Genomic DNA, 21,563 nt, shown 5'->3' on the forward strand with positions numbered 1-21,563 from the left:
GAATACCAGGTAACTTCATTTAGTGCATAGCTATTGAGCTACTACTATGACCAAGGGCTGTACTAGGTACACAGTGGAGGGAAAAGGGGATACACAGGATTCGAAGGCATGGTCCCAGTCTGTGTATTGGCTCACAATACAAAACTAATTCAGAATGAGAGTCAGTGCTCAGGACCCGGAATAAACAGGTTTTGTCGTTGGTTGTTTTGTTTCAGTCGACGTCACTGAGTGCTCAAGCAATTGCGGAATACCACATGGGCTTCCACAGAGTTGAACAGAGCGGACGGAGGAGAGTATGCCAGTGGGGAAAGGGGGTGGTGGAGAAGCATTCGCAAAATACTGCGATTGAAAAGGAATGAGTTTCAGGGACCAGCTTTGAAATTAGTCTGGCCGTGGGAGCATGGGTGTGCAGATGACAGAGTGATAAATTAGCGAAACTAGATTATGGAGGGTCTGGAATCTCCAACCGAGGAGTTTAAGATTTTTCTAAGCACCCAGACCCACTGAAGTTTTTAAGCAGGTTAACCATGAAATAAAGCTGGTGCTCTGGGAAGATTACTCCAGCAGTGGTGCACTGAAGAGACTGTCGATGGGAAAGGCAAGGTTTCTCTTCTTCCCCTGTTGCCTGGGTGACTCCTTTCTGTTATCATGCTCACAACCCGCCCGCTTGTGCTCAGTGGATACTCTGAGGGTCACTGCAGAGCCCTGACCTCAGAGCAATAGCTGCGTCCCCATTCTGAGTTCCTGGCCTCAGACCGCCAGGCACTGAGGACAGGCATCCCTCAAATGCACACACCGGCATCTCTACCAACTGTTGGGTGGTCCAGCTTCCATGGAGTGCAGTGGCTAGCACTGTGGTATGTCTTTGGTTAGCTTCGTTCCTTGTTACCCTATAACTTCTTTTCTTAACCTCATGCTTTACCACTTCGCTTCCTGTAAGAAGTTTGCCAATTTCCCCAAATTCACTAGGTCATTTGCTGAGCAGGAGGAAAGGTGGTGTATGACTAAGCCTTTCACTTGAAACCAGTGACCAGCAGGTTGATCTCGTTCTCTTTGTCTCTATTTCTCTGGTGAGAAGACGCATCTTTTGCAACTGTAATATGTCAGATGCAGGACTAGACGTTTTTGCATCTTGTTAGCTGATTCATTCTTCTCATCAACCTGGTGAAATCAATATTCTAATAGACCCATTTTCTAGACACTGTTCTGCTATTTGTAGACATTGTTCTGCTGTTTAGTACAGTCGCTCTCTATTACAACTTAATCTGCACACCAGTGGATATCCATGCATCCCATGTATTCATCGATACAGAATAACACAGAGCGAAGGTCCATGTCTTATGATATACCACTAGAAACCTCTCTCGGGGATGCAGTCTAGCCAGGTATCCTAAACTGCTGAATTTAGCCATGTTACCAGTCCATTCATCCAGTTAAGCGCAGTGTCGTCCAGCCACCCCCCATCTATTTTCTCCAGGGGTTGGCTGTCCTAAAAGATGTTACTCTGTTACCTCGACTCCTCACTGAACTTCCCTGGACCTAATTTCTGCTTTGTAAACTGCGGGTATCACCACCTTACAGGGATGTGCTGGGCAGATGCAGAAGGACCTGAGGTGGCACAGGGCAGCCCCGCCTCCACCTTCGCTCCATGTCCAGTTCTTCTCCTTGCATGCCTCCCCATTGGGGCCGGGCCACCCTGGAAACAGACACCCCTTCTCCCTGGCTGACTGCTAGGGGGTCTTTCCAGCTTCAACATCCTGTGATTTCATTCAGTTCGAGAAAGCTGATTTAGGTTTGATTAGAATTAGTCAGTTAACATACCACTGTGTCATCAGCACCCACTCATCCACATTGACGAAACATCCTAGAGTATGTGAAATCAGTTTGGCATTTGACGTTTTTAAAACAGCCTAATCGTGATCTGAACTTTGCAGTAATTTTGCAAGCAGTCTAGCCCGACACTACTCACATAGTGAACGTTCCTTTTCCTGAATTCTCAAATAGCAACATTCAGTCCAGAAGAGAAGCTGCCTTCCTGCGGAGCCCCCTTCTCTGTGCAGCTCCCGTGGGGTCCCCAGGGCCTCAGGGTCACCCGTGGGGGTGATGCGCCCCCAGCGGGTCCCTTCTGGTTATTGTTCAGTGTGTGTGTCTGTTCTCAGCTCACATCTGTCTTTTTTGTGGTAAGCATCAAAGGACAGCTCTCCCTTGTCCTCTGCTCTGAGTTTCTACTCTGTGTCTGCTCTAGGTTTGGAAAAAGTAGAGACACGTACAATACCAGTCAAAGATTAAAGCGGTGTAACAGTTGCAACAAAATACGCAGAATATTCTATAATCAATTTGCTTTCTTTTAACAGTGATGGGAATGCCTATGTGATGCCTCTTTATTCTCAACCAAAAGTTAATATAATGATTCATTGATTAACTACAGAGATACTTATAAAGCTCTTACAGATTTTTAGTAACTGTAAGTCAGTTGACACATGAAGCACAAAAACTTATTTAATTGGAGCAGGACAGATCTTAATATAATTTCATGCAGATATTTAAATATCAATGTGATTTAACTAGAGAGAGAAGCTGTTAATGGATCTCTTGCTGAGTAACAAATACACCCTCTGTACAGTTGATGTGTGGATCACATACCACATTTTAATGAAAAGTCTTAATACTTTCCACAGTAATCTATATAAAGTATAATGGAAGCTTTCAAACAAAAATATTATTTTTTATGCTCTAGGAGTGGCAAAGAAATACATGACAGTACTATCCTATAAGGAGGTAGATTTATTTCATCATGCGCGTATTCTTGTATATAGCCTGGACTACGTACATGTGTGTGTGTGTAATGCCATGTGTATGTTCTTTATATAGAGAGAATAAGTGTCTGTCAATGCAATTTTTTGCAGCAATACTGAATAACTTTTGGCAGAACACGCTAATCAGTAACTTGATTCTGAGAGTATTGACTCTGGGGTATACTAGCACATCTGAGGATATATTAATACAAACTAGAACACAATTCTCTCATTTTCAGCTCTTCTGGTAATTTAATGGACAGGAGTGAGTTCTGCTTCCTCTCAGATATAGGCCTTAAATACAACCTTTTAACTTGCCCTTATAAGCCAACTATATTACCTTTAACTTTTTCAAGGAAAAAAAAAATTGAAAATGCCCTTCGCAATATTCTTTCTTCCCTGACTCAGAGCTCAGTGATATGTATGCAGTGCTAGTTCCTGATAATTTGTTAACAAGGCATCTTTAACATTTTGGACAGATGCACATACTGTTTTCAATCTTCACGGTTAATTATTCGATTTTGTATTTGATGCCAGAACACCCTGACTTCTAATCACCGCTCATTGTTGCAAGTCCATTATATTCTAACTGTTTGAGTGCTCCCATTGACCTTGAACTGACATTATAAGCTGTGTCTAATCTTTTCAGTCTATATTTCTAATGCTTCTTTTCTCTTTTCCCTTTTTTTCTGATCCCTGTTTAGCATCACAATGGGGCTGCCTTTGAGCCCCGCCGCCGACTCCGCCCGCTCCGCACGGCATGCCCTCTCCCTCATTGCCACGGCCAGACCACCGGCCTTCATCACCACCATCGCCAAAGAGGTGAGAGCAACTTCTCAGTGGGCTCTGTCCTCTCATTTAGAGGAATGAGTTCACATTGTCAGCCGAGGCTCCATGTGCAGATAATCCTTCCAGTTTGTTCTGGAACAATGCAAGTTAATAATTTAGCACTGGGATGAATCCATATGTACCTGTGTGCACACATGCTGAATTCCATGGCGGTGCATTCGTTACTTGGGCTTTTGCATTCATTTCTGTTCTCAAAGTTAATTCACTTGTAAATATTTGCCAGCTATTTCTCAATCTGAAATATAGCAGACATGTTCAAATTAAAATCTATTAAAGGTACCCACGGTATCTACCTGTAATCAAAACTGAACTTATTTAACACTGGCTGTCCAACTGTAAACAAAAATGTAAGTCATAAACTTGCTAATTGTTTTTCCTATGGCATGTCACAGATAAAGACTTGAATGCCAATTGATTCCCACATTCTTAGTGTTCTAACTAATTGGCTACATATAACTGAAAAACTAGTAAAGAACAATGAACCAATTATAGAGTCTTTCCTGTAGGTCTTAGTAGTAGGAGAGAAGGCAAGGGAGATAAGCTCCTAAATTTTCTTCTAAGGTTTCTTCCGTTTCAGCATGAGTAATGTGCAGACTCGGTGTCCGCAGGGCATGGCCTCTGCCTGAGTTCTTTTTCCTGTAGCTATGATGAATTTTTAAAATGCTAAATAAATACCTCTGAGCCTGCCCTGATAACCTACAACCTATTGGGCCTATGTCTGCCCCAGAGCCATCCTTAATAGGCGTGCAGCAAAAATTTCTGATGTGAATACAGCTAGAAGGAAATGGCAGCCCACTCCAGTATTCTTGCCTGGAGAATTTCATGGACAGAGGAGCCTGGCGGGCTACAATCCGTGGGATTGCAAAGAGTCAGACACGACTGAGCAGCTAACACACACACATAGCTAGAAGGGAGGAGGAAGGCAGGGCCTAATAGCAGATTGAGTTTCAATGAGGCAGTGGGACTTTGAATTCACATCTAAAATGGATTTGCAGACTGAGGGGCTGTGTTTTCTAATAGTGCGTAGTGTTACAGTGAGAGTCTATTATGCAGAGATAATAATATTGAATATACTAAATAAGCCTTACGTCAGTCCCACCCAGATACAAGTTCTATAAATACCAGACCTTAAACTGCCTCTTTAAAGAGAATAAGCAAGTATTCTATATTGATTGTGTTTTTGAACTTAATTTTCACCATTCACATATGAGTATTTTTATTTTTTTAAACGTTTTATTTTATACTGGAGTGTAGCCGATTAACAATGTTGTGATACTTTCCTAGTACGGACATGGTATCTAGACTGAGGGAGTGTTAGTCAGGAGCGTGTACGCTCAGTTACTCAGTCACACCTGACTCTTTTGCAACCCTGTGAACCGTAGCCTTCCAGGCTCCTCTGTCCCTGGGATTTTCCCAGCAAGAATACTGGAGCGGGTTGCCATTTCCTCATTGATAAAGAATTTACCTACCAATGCAGAAGACACAGGTTCCATCCCTGGGTTTGGACGATCCCTGGATAAGGCGTTGGCAACCCACTCCAGTACTCTGGCCTGGGAAATCCCAGGGACAGAGGACCCTGGCAGGTACAGTTCATGGGGTTGCAAAGAGTCGGACACGACTTAGCGACTAAACATCAACAACAGTCCCCTAATTGCTACCCACCTCAATGCCAAATATACAAAATTTGCAAAACTTCAGTTTGTCTCTTTTTAAAAATGTCACGATCAGTTAAAGACTCATATAATACCCAAGAACTAAAATTCCATTAGGAAATACATACTGAGTATTTATTGTACTAAGTACTTTCTTTTGCAATTAAAAGTGTTTCCTGACCTACCCGCAAGACGTTTGTTCTTGTTGACTTTTCTTTCTACTGTATTAGTAAGTGAAAAATAACCCAGCGGCTAGAAATGTGAAGTCTGTGAGGCATCGACCTTATCTACAGCCTGGAAATGTTTTCTAGGTGCACAGACACACTGCTCTCGCTGCAAACACCCAGTCTCAACAGAATATGCATACCACCACTCTTGCCCGAGCGAAAGGGGAAATTCTGAGAGTCATTGAAATTCTTATTGAAAAGATGCCGACAGATGTCGTGGACCTTCTTGTGGAGGTAATAATGTTCTGGTTTTTTTCTTTTTAAATATATATTTAATTGCACCAGCTCTTAGTTACAGCACGTGGGTTCGTTAGTTGCAGCACATGGAATCTGGTCCCCTGACAGGGATGGAACCCGGCGGACTCCCTGCATTGGGAGCATGGGGTCCTCCTAACCACTGGGCCACCAGGGAAGTCCTAAGAATATTCTGTTTTATACGATAACATTCAAAGCCTAAATTAAGTACTCAAGTGTAGTAATATAAATCAGCATCTTTATTTCCAACACCTCTAAAAGAAAGAAAGGTAACTAAAGTGAACGAACTTTTTTATAATTTCTGAAGACTTTATTTAAATTTCCTCAAACCTCAAAATGATTGTTATGTCCATTTACCATTCACATGAAATTGGTCTGTATTAGAGTAATTTTTAAAGGTTATAATCTCTTTGGTATCTTTCATTATAAACAGAACACAGAGTGTGCTTAAATAAAAGCTACCTATCCTATATATAAAAATATGAAATGCCTTTCAAGTAAACAAGTCTGGTTTCTTTATTTTACTGTGTGCTCTCTTTAAAAAATGATTTTCACGGATAAGAGAAAGGATAGCCTATTGTATAAAGTAAGTATGCTATAATTTTAGTAAATGTACTATAATTTTAAAGTAAATATGAAAATAAAATTATGAGAGTTTTCATGCAAATAAAGCTTAAGTTAATAATTTAAATTATGGAAAATTACGTATTTGAAACTAATTTTAAATTTGTATCTTTTCTGTAAAGGTTATGGACATCATTATGTACTGCCTTGAAGGATCTTTAGTTAAAAAGAAAGGACTTCAGGAATGTTTTCCAGCCATCTGCAGGTAAAGAAGCCTTCTATAGCATGCAAAGTAAAAAAAGTTTTAGTAACAAATAATTTTAAACTGTTTTTTGAGCAGGATGAGTTAGTAATTGTGGCCAATTAGAAACCCTGTTATGAATTAATATCTGCTTACTTTCTAAAACGATTTAATCAGCTTATACTAAGAAAACACAACTATAACAGAACCACTACAAGGAGTAGGAGATAGCATCTATTAAATATGTCTATTTGTATATCCATTACCCATATTAGCTTTTATATTACAAAAAGAAGAGTTAGGAAGCTTGAAGGAGAAGATACACTTTTCAGCAATAGAAATCTTCATGCCACCTTTTTTGTAGTATATTTTATTTTTAATATAAAAGCCAGTATTTGCGTGTTCTCCTACTAAGCATAGGTGATTTCCCTGTGAGAAGGAGAGCAGTTCAAAGAAACCAAGAGCAGTTAACACTTTTATAAACAGTGTTGCATAGGTGACATATAATTCTAATCGTGTGTGTGTGTGTGCATGCCCTGCTGTTGCTTCAGTTGTGTCCAGCTCTTCGAAACCCTGTGGACCATAGCCCACCAGGCTCCTCTGTCCGTGGGCTTCTCCAGGCAGGGATCCTGGAGTGGGTTGCCATGGCCACCTCCAGGGGATCTTCGACCCCCTCCCTCATGTCTCCTGCTCTGGCAGGCAGGTGCTTTACCTTGGTGCCCCTGGGAGGCCCTCGTCTGTGTATAGCATTTATCAGTAGGAAATGAAGATTTTTTTTTTAATGTCAAAATGTAATCACGTTTATTTTTCTTTTAAAGTAGTTTTTGGTTCTTAAAATGTTTATAGCTTGAGATACAGTTTTGTTAAAAATTTTTTTTAACTTCCATGTGTTCAGCAGAAATAGTGTTAATGTCTGTTGAAGTTGTTTTAGCAGTTGTTTTTGTAGAAAACAGAACAACCAGTTAGGCATCGTTATGTAACATTGTTCTTTTTAAGGTAAGCGCAGTGCTGTCCTTACTGCAGGTCTGTTCAGTTCAGTGAGCGTGCTGCGCTGGAAAGCCTGGAGTTTGCAGTGGCATTACGCAGTGCGTCCTTACGCCTTCTGTATTTCCTGGCATTTCAGCAAATGTTTGCTGAGTTAATTGTACTCTGCATCCTCCCATATTTTCCCTTGTATTTACAATAGATTTTATATCCTAGTCTCTTCATTTTGCTGTTTCTGATATATGCCACCAGAGGTTAAATCACGAACACATGGAAAAAGTTTCCCTAATATGCATGTTGTACAGATGCATATTTTCTTGTGATATAGATCAGGCATGTTAGAATACAGTAATTTTGTAAAATCATGCCATATTTAATTCTGGTTTATGTTCTTTTTATTGAAAATTATATATATTAAATCTTTTTTGTATAATTAATTGATGTTAAAAATACATGTAGCTGTTACGTTCCCAGTCAACTGTTCTCTAAGGAAACGTCTAAGCAAAAAATGGACATTTATCTGTCACTTAGCGGAAGCAAGGAAGCAGTTTTATTAGGAATTATCCTATTGAAGGTTAGCAAAGCGTTCCTTATAGCACCAGTGTCTGCTGTGAAAATAAGCCTCCTGGAGCTAAGGCGAGGAAATCATTCAGCGTTTAAAGGGCCTATCTCTGCCCTTCCCGAAAGTCTGCCTCCTCCGGCATCCTCCGTTGCTTAAGTCCCGTTCATTTCTGCCAGCCCATGTTTGTTTGCAGTTGTTTAATCACTGCAGAGGAAGGTTTCTGCCTGAATACTAAAGAAACATATATAAGCTGAATGTTAATTTTTTTTCTGATTTGGCTGAAAGCAATTGTATTTTATTAATTTGGTACCATTTATTGAACACCTACTGTGTATCAGGTGCTAACTAGGCCCTGGGAATACAATGATGAATGACATGTTGTCTTCAAGGAGCACAGGGTCTAATAGGGCAGGTAGTTAAAAGATAAATAACTCCAGGGGTGAGTGCTATGTTGGATGCTGGAGGAGAATTACATACTGGGGGCAGGGTTGGGCAGCAAATGCAGTGCTTAACTCTGTATATGGGAGTCTTAAAAAGTTCACAAAGAAGAGGCAGAGTAAGAACAATAATCATAAGGGAGTCTTAGGAAGTTTCACAAAGGAGAAAACAGACTAATAATATCAATTTCGTCGTGGAAGTGAAAGTCACTCAGCCGTGTACGACTTTGCAACCCCATGGACTGTACAGGCCATGGAATTCTCCAGGCCAGAATACTGGAGTGGGTAGCCTTTCCCTTCTGCAGGGGATCTTCCCAACCCAGGGATCAAACCCAGGTCTCTCGCATCGCAGGTGGATTCTTTACCAGCTGAGCCACAAGGGAAGCCCTGGAGTGGGTAGCCTATCCCTTCTCCAGGGGATCTTCCTGACCCAGGAATGGAACCGAGGCATCCTGCATCGCAGGAGGATTCTTTACCAACTGAACTATCAGGGAAGCCCCAATTTCTTTTTACTGACGGAGAAAAATATTTTAATAAAAATAGCTGCCAGCAGAGACACAGATGTAAAGAACAGACTTTTGGATTCAGTGGGAGAAGTAGAGGGTGGGATGATTTGAGAGAATAGCACTGAAATATATACATGACCATATGTAAAACAGATAACCTGTGTGAGTTTGATATATGAAGTGGGACACCCAAAACCCATGCCCTGTGACAACTGGGAGGGATTTGGTGGTGGGGGAGGTGGGAGAGGGTTCCGAATGGAGGGGACACATGCATGCCTCCGGCCAGTTCATACTGATGTGTGGCAGAAACCATCATAGTGTTACAAAGTTATTATCCTCCAATTAAAATAAATAATTTTTTCTTAAAAGTGGCTGCCAAGCAAAGAAAAGGATTTGTCCTCCGCAGGGGCTTAGGGTGGTGTTGGTAGGATTAGTGGCAGGTTTTGGAAAAGCTTCACCAAAGAGTTGATGGGGTGAGCTTTGCAGAATAAATTGCTGTGTGTCATCTGGAATTACAGAAAGGATCATACCAGCAAATGTTTGGAGGCACAAAAGTGTAAGAGAGAGAATTTGGTGTGGTAGTGACCAGAATGTAGGTTGAGGGTGGAATTCTCGCAACATGCCACAGGATAGGACTTTGAATTCTGTATGAAGGAATTTGGTCATTATTCTGCAAGCATTGGAGAGTCAGCAGAGTTTAAGCAAACTCTTGCCAGAATATAGGTGATAAGGCATAATGTTATGAAGCAGGATTTTTAAAAAATTGTTTTCATTTTGGAAAATTTCAAACATACACTAAAGTAGAAGGAGTAACGTAATAAATCCCCACGAATCCATCAGTTAGCTTCAAGAATTATCAACACATGGCCAGTCTCATCTCATTTGTAACATTCTCTTGTCCCCCTTCATTTTTTAATACAGTAGGTCGTTGTTGGTTATTTATTTTAAATACAGCAGAGTGTATATGAAACATGGGGCCTCCCTGGTGGCTCAGCAGTAAAGAATCCGCCTGCCAATGCAGGAGATGAAGGTCCCTGGGTTGGGAAGCTCCCCTGGAGAAGGCAATGGCAACCCACTCCAGTGTTCTTGCCTAGAGAATCCCATGGACAGAGGAGCCTGGTGGGCTACAGTCCATGTGGTCTCAAAAGAGGCAGACACGACTTTTGTGACTCATCAGCACGTGAAACATAGGATTTATAACAAATAGTTATAAATTGAAGTAATTGACTACCTCTTATTGTGTTAGATTATTATTATTTATTAGAGTTGTGAAGATATAAGCCCTAAAGGGTCAGTGCATAAACATAGGAAGATGAGTAACAAGGTTGTAACTTTGTTAAACTGTTAGTTGGAACAGATAATAAATCATGGAGGACTTCAGAGAACACTGAGCTTAGACAGGACCTCCTTACAGGTCGACGCCATGCCACCTACTTAGGCTAATTTGTACTCGATCAGTAAATGAACAACAAACATGTTAACGTATCAACAGAAGTAAAAATTATTTTATTGAATATCTGCCATGTTTATACCATTGTACTAGGTTCCTTACAGCACTTACATGCCCTCTGCTGCTGCTGCTGCTGCTGCTAAGTCGCTTCAGTCGTGTCCAACTCTGTGTGACCCCATAGACGGCAGCCCACCAGGCCCCTCCGTCCATGGGATTTTCCAGGCAAGAGTACTGGAGTGGGTTGCCATTGCCTTCTTCGTACATGCCCTCTACTGAGAAGTAAATTCCTTTCACTAAATATGAAACTCTAGTTAAAGTCAATGATGTGAATATCTGTGGTTCAGTCAGGTGAAATTTGGTTTTAAGATCTTTATATAATGTTGTATTCTTCTTCTTGTTCTGTTGGCTTTTGTCCTCTTTCTTTTCTTTTACCCTTTCTTAAAGATGCTATGCGTGCATGTTTAGTCACTAAGCCATGTCAGACTCTTTGTGACCTTAGAGCCTGTAGCCCACCAGGCTCCTCTGTCCATGGGGTTTTTCCCAGACAAAAAATACTGGAGGGGGTTGCCATTTCCTTCTCCGGGAGATCTTCCGACCCAGAGATCAAACCTGGGGCTTCCACATTGGAAGGCAGATTCTTCACCACTGAGCCACCGGGGAAGCCCAGAGATGCTACGTATTTTAGCTTAGGCTGACCTCTGCAATGCTGCTGCACTACCAATGTTTAGTTGTTACAGTTAGTAGATCATAACAAGTTATAAACTTCATTTAGTATGTATGTATATATATATATATTTTTAGTGAGATGATATTTGTCAAAGCACCTAGCAGAGTGCTTGTGATTTTGGTATTCAGAGAATATTAATTTCCGGGGGGAGTGTTTTCTCTAGCCAAACAATAATGCAAAAACCCAAAATATGTGTAAGAAATTAGTTAATATTTATCTGAGAGGATTTTATATCCCTAAAAAGTACAGGATGGCATTATTATCATTTTCATATAGGTAAAAAATTGATTTATTTCCCAAATATTAAATAATTTTTAGTCAGTGTTATAAAGATGCTTTTCATATCTTAAGTTGTATTAATTCCATCAGGAACCTGGTATACCTGGTATATCTGATATCCTGAAGTCGTTGACTGTTTTTAAATCAAAAGTACTCTCATTTGGGTTATACATAAAATTCACTCTTTTCTGAGTACCAAGATGGATTAGCATCATCAAATGTGAAATGACCCTAAGATTGGTTTTCCTGTTTTTCAGTTTTGTTTTTTAACCTTGACCAGTAGGCTTTGATTCTGATATGCATCTGGATTTTGAGTTTTCAGTTTAGAATTTTAAAACTTGAATGTCATAATTTCTCTAATATTATCTTCATTGTTAGTAACTTGGCAGGTATTTTTTAGATTGCATATAAAATTTCTGTTGGGTTGCTGTCTTGAAAATCTTGGGCTTAAACTCAGGCTGACCTCTGAATTGTTTGTTGCTATATACCAACAGTCAGTTTATTCAGATTTGCTTGTTTATTCATTTATTTACTCAGGTTTATTAATGATTATATGACTTAATATATAATTTAATGAATAGTGACCCCATCCACTGAACTATGTTTTAATTAAATTTTTGTCCTATGACATATATACTCAAACAAGTTTAAGCTATAAATTGTAAATCTAATGAAAGAAAATAGGACAGATGCAGAAAGTTTGATTTTTTTTCTAATTTTGTTCATATAATTTTCTATCAGCTGTTAAAACTTCTTGTAATGTCTTCTGCTTGAAAACAGAAATGGATTAGAACATGTGCCCAGTAAAATTTAATAGAATTTTTCCTGTCACTGACCCAAAAGCATGTGTTGATATTAAAACATGAGGTTATAGCACTGTATTAATGTATAATTTGCCAGAGTCGAAAGTGAATGTGTTAATCATTCAGTCGTGTCTGACTCTTTGCGATCCCCTGGGGTGTAGCCCACCAGACTCCTGTCCATGGGCTTCTCCAGGCAAGAATACTGGAGTGGGTAGCCATTCCCTTCTCCAGGGGATCTTCCTGACCCAGGGATTGAATCCAGGTCTCCCACATTGCAGGCGGATTCTTTACCGTCTGAGCCACCAGGGAAGCCCAAATTGCTGAAGTATAGGTTTATATCTCAACTTCTTGGCATCATGTGTATAAAGAGGGGCCAACCATCAATGCCTACGTCACAATCTGCAGATGATAGAGCAGTTGTTCAAGAGGAACACACCTGTTTGTAGGACTGAGATCAACGTGGAGTTGAGAGTCCTCAGAAGAATTTCCACCCATGGTGGTTGAATCTGTGGATGTGGGGCCCTTGAAAACAGAGAGCCAACTGTCATAAAACATTTTATGTAAGAGTTAGAGCATTCACAGATAGCCAAGGACAGTAGTTCATAGACCCAACTGTTTTAGGGATTTTGGGACTCTCAAGAATGTGTTGGGAAAGAGCTCTCACGAGTGAATATTAAAATACATTCCGTGCCTACTAGCTGAGAGAACTGAAGACACTCGTAATAAATGCTCACTCTCTGTTTGGTCCTCTGAGGAGTAATGAGCTCTTCAGTGTAGTTCCTGGATGATCTTCAAGAGAAGTACCTGATTTCGAGACTCTGCTTGAGACCCACTGCCTCCGACTATCCTGAAGCCTGATGGTTGCTACGCACACTGAAGTTCAGAAGCAAGTCCTCTGATAATCCTCCATCAGGAAAACAAAACCCAACTCATTGTCCTTTGTGGCACGTTCAGTGATCTAAGAGCTCGGATCCTAGAGTGCCTTTTTTGTTTACATATTGCGTAAACTCAGAATTTCCAAGGAAATGTCTGAAGACATCCTTTCAGCTCCTTCATTCCTGCAGTGATGCACCATTAGTTTTGAAAGACATGCCCTTAGACAGTAGCACACAATGCCGGCAGAGACTTTTAACTTCAGACTGTTCATTAATCGACTTTTATCTAAAGCTCCATTGGACAGAACTGGAACACTTAGAAGCTAGTTTAAAAAAAGCATGGTCCATTTATCCCTCTACATAGTCTAGTTTATATCCCTAGACTAAGCTAAACTGTCAGAAAGCTGCCTGTTAGGACCATGTTGTCTGACCTCCTTCAGCACTGACTCCCCCAGTTCCTTGTCAGTGTCTGGCCTGCAGTTTGCACTGAGGAACCTGGCCCCTGCGTGTCTCTGGAGGGTTACAGTCCAGTTGGGATCATGCTAATGTCCATTGTTCAGGGTCCCTCCTGAGAGTGCTCAGTCGCTTTGGTCGTGTCCGACTCTTTGCGACCCCACAGACTGTAGCCCACCAGGCTCTTCTGTCCATGGGATTCTCCAGGCAAGAATACTGGGGTGGGTTGCCATGCCTGCCTCCAGGGGATCTTCCCAGCCCAGGGATTAAAAGAAAAAAACATTTCTTTCAAATCCAGATGACAGGCGTTTTTTGTTTGCTTTGCCCTAAGGAATGAGAATGTGTTTTTTGTTTTTAATTCCACTTAACCAGAGTTAATTTAAACATTTTGCTTTGGTCATTGGGCAGCTCAAAACCACATTCCCTGCCTAACTTACAGAGTTAGGGCTTACATCTCCTTTTCTCTTTATCTCATCATCACATCTCAAACTTGTCTTCCTCTTCTGTCTTTTACTGAGTTAGGTTTTATCAAAGTCCCTGTGTGTGTGTCCAGTCGCCAAGTCGTGTTTGATTCTTTCAGGCTCCCCTGTCCATGGGGTTTTCCAGGCAAGAATACTGGAGCGGATTTCCTCCTCCAGGAGATCTTCCTGACCTGGGGATCAAAACCAGGTCTCCTGTGTCTCCTGCATTGGCAGGTGGATTCTTTACCACTGAGCCAGCTATTAAGTCCTTTCTGTAGTACATGTGTGTGTGTGTGTGTGTGTGTGTGTGTATTTAAGTAGATGTGTATGTGAAATTTAACACATTTATAATTTAATTTCAGAAGGCACAGAAACAAAGATGACCATTTTACACATAATACTGTGATTATTTTCTGAAAATTAAAAAAAGGTTGTCTTTGTATTAATTAAAATATCTAGATCTAGCTAGGGTAATTTATGTATATGTAGATATTTTTCTAAAAGATACAAAAATAACTTTTAAAAATTGAAATGTAGCTGATTTATAATATTGTATTGATTTCAGGTGTGTAATAAGGTTGTGTTTTTTTTCGGATTACATTTCATTTTAGATTATTACAAGGTATTGCATATAGTTCCCAGGACTATACAGTAAATCCTTGTTGCTTATCTATTTTTATGTATGGTGTTTTGTGTCTGTTAATTCCATACTCTTAATTTGTCTCTCCTTCCCTCCCTCCCTGCTTTGGTAACCATAAGTTTGTTTTCTATGTCTGGGAATCTGTTTCTGTTGTGTGTATAAATTCGCTGGTATTATCTTTAAGATTCCACATATAAGTGATATTTGTCTTTCTCTGTCTGACGTGCTTCACTAAGTATATATTCTCAAGGTCGGTCCGTGTTGCTGCGGATGGCACCGAGGAGTATCCATTACGTATCAATGTGTCTGACGTGCTTCACTAAGTATATATTCTCAAGGTCCCTCCGTGTTGCTGCGGATGGCACCGAGGAGTATCCATTACGTATCAATGTGTATATACTCGTTGTATCTCCTCATGGCAGTCTTCTGTTGGTTGGCACTTGGGTTGTTTCCATGTCTTGGCTTTTGTAATTAGTACAGATGTGAACATTGGGATGCATGTTTCTTTTCAAATTTGAGTTTTTGCTTTTCCAGATTTTTGCCTAGGAGTGCATTGGAGAAGGAAATGGCAACCCACTCCAGTGTTCTTGCCTGGAGAATCCCAGGGATGGGGGAGCCTGGTGGGCTGCCGTCTGTGGGGTCGCACAGAGTCGGACACGACTGAAGCAACTTAGGAGTAGCAGTAGAATTGCTGGATTATACAGGAGCTTTATTTTTAGATTTTTAAGGAACCTCCATACTGTTTTCCATAGTGGATACCAATTTACATTCCCGCCAACAGTGTAGGGGGTTCCTTTTCTCCACACTCTCCCCAGCATTTATTCTTTGCAGATATCATTTACTATTTTATGATAGCCATTCTGACCGTTGCGAGGTACTGCCTCATTGTGGTTTTGATTTGTTCTGCTGGCCATCTATATATCTTCTTTGAAGAATTGTCTCTTAGGTCTTCTGCCCATTCTTTAACTGGGTTGTTTATTGTTTTGATCTTGACTTATATGAGCTGTTTGTATATTTCAGATATTAACCCCTTCTGTAGGTTTTCTTCTCATTTTGTTAATAGTTTCCTTTGCAGTGCAGAATCTTTAAAGTTTAATTATGTTCCATTTGTTTATTTTTGCTTTTTATTTCTTGACCTTGGGTGACTAATCTCAGAAAATACTGTTCCATTTTATGCCAGAGAATATTTTACCTGTGTTTTCTTCTAGAAGTATGTTAGCGTCATGTTTTATAATCAAGTCTTTAACCATTTTGAGTTTATTTTGTGTGTGGTGTGAGGAAGTGTTCTGATTCCATTCATTCACATGTGGCTGTCCAGCTTTCCCAGTACCGCTTGGAAGAGGCTGTCTTTTCTCCATTGTAGAGTCTTACTTCCTTTGTCATGGATTGATTAATCCTACATTTGTAGGTTTATTTCTGGGCACTCCATTCTGTTCCATTGATCTGTGTGCCTGTTTTTGTGCAATACCATGCTGTTTTGATTACTATAGTTTTGTAGCATGGCATGAAGTCTGAAAGGATTATGCCTCCAGCTTTGTTCTTTTCCCTCCAGATTGCTTTGGCAATTTTGAATCATTTATGGTCCCATATTTTAAAAATTACAATTTTGACTGCTGTGTAAACTTCATAGTCATAGATTTAAATATTTCCTAATAATTCACATTTTAGTTCCAGGGATATTATTAATAATATAATGGTTTCCATTAGTAATACAAGAAAATTACTAAGATTTCAGTGCCCTTGAGAGGCTGTAGCATACAGATCCTTCAAAATATAGTTATTCAAAGAAGTTCTATAACCAGATTTTTCATTTCAGTTCAGTTCAGTCACTCAGTCGTGTCCGACTCTTTGCGACCCCATGAATTGCAGCACGCCAGGCCTCCCTGTCCATCACCAACTCCCGGAGTTCACTCAAACTCATGTCCATTGAGTTGGTGATGCCATCCAGCCATCTCATCCTCTGTCATCCCCTTTTCCTCCTGCCCCCAGTCCCTCCCAGCATCAGAGTCTTTTCCAATGAGTCAACTCTTCTCATGAGGTGGCCAAAGTACTGGAGTTTCAGCTTCAGCATCATTCCAAAGAACACCCAGGGCTGATCTCCTTTAGAATGGACTGGTTGTATCTCCTTGCAGTCCATGGGAATCTTAAGAGTCTTCTCCAACACCACAGTTCAAAAGCATCAATTCTTTGGCACTCAGCTTTCTTCACAGTCCAACTCTCACATCCATACATGACCACTGGAAAAACCATAGCCTTGACTAGATGGACCTTTGTTGGCAAAGTAATGTCTCTGCTTTTCAATATGCTATCTAGGTTGGTCATAACTTTCCTTCCAAGGAGTAAGCGTCTTTTAATTTCATGGCTGCAGTCACCATCTGCAGTGATTTTGGAGCCCAGAAAAATAAAGTCTGACACTGTTTCCACTGTTTCCCCATCTATTTCCCATGAAGTGATGGGACCAGATGCCATGATCTTCGTTTTCTGAATGTTGAGCTTTAAGCCAACTTTTTCACTCTCCACTTTCACTTTCATCAAGAGGCTTTTGAGTTCCTCTTCACTGTCTGCCATAGGGTGGTTGCCGGGGACCAGCCCCGGCTGATCCAGGGTATTCGAAGGAGAGACGGCATAGGCGAGGATCAGGATACAATAGCTTCAATTAGATATTAATTAAAGATATAAAGAGTGATAGAATAAGGATAGCTCAGTAGGAAAATTCAGTGGAGAAAAGAGGCTGAGTGGCTTGGTTTACTCGGGAGACCAATAAAACTTCAAGACAAGAAGTTTGCACCACTTACGTAGGCCACAGGCGTCCTTCCGTTCTCCCGAAGGAGAGGAGACACTGAGGCCTCCCCTGTCAGATCTTAGAAGCCCAGGCATAATTAGTAAGCATGGTGGGTTCTGCGCTCCAGATGGAGACTCAGCCAGAGTGGGAGAGAGAGCGACATGGGGAGACCAGTATTTCGAGGAACTGATCCCAATTCTTTATTTTCCATGGTCTACTTTTATACACTGAGATGTTATGCAAAAGTCACGTGGGGTCAGCAGTCCTGACTTTTATCAAAGTCAGGCGCTTCACACAAATGTATACAGAGGTCTTAGGGGTGTTACATCATCTTCTGGCCAGGGGGGCCTGCTGACAATTTACGACCCTCTCCTTGTGACAGCGGTCAGTCAATCAGGACACTTATTTCTCCAGGGCTGATTATTCTCAAAACAGACGCCACCCAAATAAAGTTACATTCCTACAGGGTGAGGGTGTAGTGGGTTTTAGTTAAGGAAAGAATTTACTTAGCCTAAGGTCTAACGTGATTAATATCAAAGGTTAATACTTATTCCTTCTATATATTCATTAATGTGTGTAAGGGCAGGGGATATGGAGACTTAGCAACAAACATTGGCTCAACAAATGAAAAACCCTTCACCAACACAATTTCTAATTAGCCCACTATACTTATAGTTTTCTAACTTCTCTAAAGAACCTGTTTTTAGAAGGTTTAAAGCATCTCGTGCCTCTCACGGTTGGGAGGCTGTGAGCAATCACATGTGGCCCGACGAGCCTGTCAGGCAGGCTAGAGAACCTTCAGAGGAGTTTGTAGGTTAAAACACTCTTATCACGCCCAGGAATTATTATTAACTGGAGCTCTAGGTTAACTCCTTCTCCGAAAGAGGTGGTGGGGGACAGCCCCCCGTAAAGTCAGAGATGTAGGTGAGAGTACAAAGTAGTAAAGTAGGCAGGCTCTGGTTATGGGGGTAGACGCTCGAGGATTTCCAGGGGGACTCCTGAGGCTCGATCCCGCCTTTGCGTATGTCGAGCCTCCTTCCTCATGACCTTTGTCACGGGCGGAGTACCTCACTCTGGCCCCCAGCAGGTGGTGTCATCTACATATCTGAGGTTATTGATATTTCTCTTGGCAATCTTGATTCCAGCTTGTGCTTCTTCCAGTCCAGCGTTTCTCATGATGTACTCTGCATAGAAGTTAAATAAGCAGGGTGACAATATACAGCCTTGACTTACTCCTTTTCATATTTGGAACCAGTCTGTTGTTCCATGTCCAGTTCTAACTGTTGCTTCCTGACCTGCATATAGGTTTCCCAAGAGGCAGGTCAGGTGGACTGGTATTCCCATCTCTTTCAGAATTTTCCACAGTTTATTGTGATCCACACAGTCGGTTCATCACTGTAACAAATAAAGCTATTTTATTATATGGATATTAAACCATGTTCTTTCTACAACTTAGATATATTAGCAGCAACAAGACTGTTGCAACACTGAACTAATTTCATATTCACATTTATTCATAAGCAGAGTGAGAATTACAGTAAGGTAACATTTAAGGAATGAGCTCCTCTACATTCCCTCCTGTTTTCATTGGACTTTGCTCTACCTATTTCATTTTCCTAGATGATCTTCCCAAAGGCATCACCCAGCACTCTAGATCATGATTGTTAGAGACAGAAGCACAGAGCGTTCTGTGAGTTCTGAGTAATTTACAGGTAATTACCTAGACCATCAGTAATCCAGCATCCTCAGTTAAAAATACCCTAGACACTAAGAAAGTTGAACTAACCTTTTTTTGAGTCTTGGGAGGATAAATGTCACTGAGGTTTCCTCAGGGGGCTTCCCAAGTGGCTCAGATGAAGAATCCACCTGCCAATGCAGGAGCCACAGGAGATGCAGGTTCGATCCCTGGGTCGGGAAGATCCCTGAAGGAGAAGACGGCAACCCACTCCAGTATTCTTGCTGGGATAACACGATGGACAGAGGAGCCTGGCAGGCTACAGTCCATGGGGTCGCAAAGAGTCAGACACGACTGAAAGTGAACTGAGCACACATGCGTGCATGAGATTGCCTTAGAATTCATACCAGTGGCTGTGTTACTAAACGTGAATTTCCTCGTGAAGACTCTAATACAGCAGACGAGCCAGCATGGAGCATGCCATGCCTGACTCAGTTTGGTCACCGTCTCATTTTACTCTGCTTTCTTTGATGCAGTAGCATAAAACATGGGAGTGTAGGAACGCACAGATGCTAGTCAACCAAAAGAGAAGCAGTTGAGCCCACAAGCGTGACATGGATAATTTAAGGGTTTGTTATTCATTTTCCAAAAGTATCCTTTCTTAAAAATTGTTAATTTCTGCTGTACAAAAGATATTATTTACTAATCTCAGAACAGGAAAAATTCAAGCCCCTATAAGCTACTGACTGCTGCTGCTGCTAAGTCACTTCAGTCGTGTCCGACTCTGTGCGACCCCACAGATGGCAACCCACCAGACTCCCCTGTCCCTGGGATTCTCCAGGCAAGAACGCTGGAGTGGGTTGCCATTTCCTTCTCCAAAAACTACTGACTAGCAAAGCTCAATTAGAAAGGAAGATAAAATACAGAAACGTAATCGAATTAAAATATACCTTTTAAATTAAGGCAGTTATGTTCTTGAGGGCCAGTAGTGATACAATGCAAAACAAACGATTAAGGATTTTTTTTTTGATGAATTGTTTTTGCACATTATGAATAGCTTGAATAAAAAGATTTTTGCATCTATTTCTTTTATTGTGTTCATAGCAAGTAGTATAGGGCTTCATCTGGTTAAATACCGTAATATACCCCAGAATTCCCACATAGATCCTATTCCATGCATTTTTATTCTTTTAAGTGGAGGAAATTTATTTAATGTATAACTAAGACTGGCAATTTTTGTTCCTTTCAAAGACTTACTATGTAAATTCACAGATTCGAAAGGAGTCCCTTTTTGAACTGTGTCCCAATTTTTAGTTTAGAAAATTTGAACTCTCAATATAGGCCCTCAGTAACTGTAGTTGAATAATGATACCAGCTATGCTACTTCCCGTGTTTTGTCCTTAATTTTGTCATAATAAATGGCACCAGTTATTTCACTTAAACGATGACCTTGTTGCATTACTTTTATAGAAATACAAGTTGTAGAATTTGGACTCTGCAATGGACTTCACATTATAAATTACCTATTTCTGGCCTTTATTTGACAGGTGGACAAACTGAAGAGCATGCTTTTTTAAAAAATAAAAATTATTGGAATATAGTTGGCTTACAGTGCTGTGTCAGTTTCTACTGCACAGCAAGGTGAATCACTGTACATACTCACGTGTGCCTGCTAAGTCGCTTCAGTCGTGTCCAGCTCTTTGTGACCCTATGGTAGCCCACTAGGTTCCTCTCTGCCTGGGATTCTCTGGGCACTGGAGTGGGTTGCCATGCCTTCCTCCAGGGGATCTTCCCAGCCCAGGGATCGAATCCGCATCTCTTATGTCTCCTGCCTTGGCAGGTGGGTACTTTACCGCTGGTGCCGCCTGGGAAGCCCACACATATATACACGTATGCCCTCCGTTTTGGATTTCCTTCCCCTTTGGGTCACCACCAAGCACTGAGTAGAGTTGCCTGTGCTGTACAGTCAGTTCTCCTTGGTTATCCATTTTTCCACAGTATCAGTAGTATACACGTCAGTCCCTTCTTGAGCCGACGATCGGGTGAAAGGGAAGGCCTGTTTGGCTGAAAGGATCCCACACCTGCTGTGTATCCTACGTGGGCGGGTGTGCGCGTGCTGCTCATGCATCACGTGGCACAGGGTTGCGGCATCTCGGCAGACGACGAGATGGCTCTCGCTGTGGTCCAGGCCCAGGCCTCCTCCTTGCTGCATCCTTCCTTCCCCATCCTCTCTCTTTTATCCTCAACTTCTCTTCCTCGGTCTGAACACACACACCGTTATCTCTCACTTGAAATCCGTCCTCCGCTCCGCAGCCCCTCTCTTTGCTGCCGAGACTCTCGTCTCTC

At 41.3% G+C, this 21,563-nt stretch overlaps 1 protein-coding gene across 5 annotated transcripts in view; it reads left to right on the forward strand.

Annotated features, from left to right (window-relative positions):
- Nucleotides 1-21,563, forward strand: part of WDR7 (WD repeat domain 7) — a 352,886-nt gene that overhangs the window by 248,119 nt on the left and 83,204 nt on the right. For all 5 annotated transcript variants that reach the window (XM_059880930.1, XM_005224234.5, XM_010818910.4 and 2 more), the window contains 3 exons: nt 3,500-3,617; nt 5,608-5,757; nt 6,525-6,607. In XM_059880930.1, coding sequence (XP_059736913.1) covers nt 3,500-3,617; nt 5,608-5,757; nt 6,525-6,607 — 351 coding nt within the window. The remainder of the gene's footprint in view (nt 1-3,499; nt 3,618-5,607; nt 5,758-6,524; nt 6,608-21,563) is intronic.

This window comes from Bos taurus, chromosome 24 (assembly GCF_002263795.3).
Source record: "Bos taurus isolate L1 Dominette 01449 registration number 42190680 breed Hereford chromosome 24, ARS-UCD2.0, whole genome shotgun sequence".
NCBI classification, from domain to species: Eukaryota; Metazoa; Chordata; class Mammalia; order Artiodactyla; family Bovidae; genus Bos; species Bos taurus.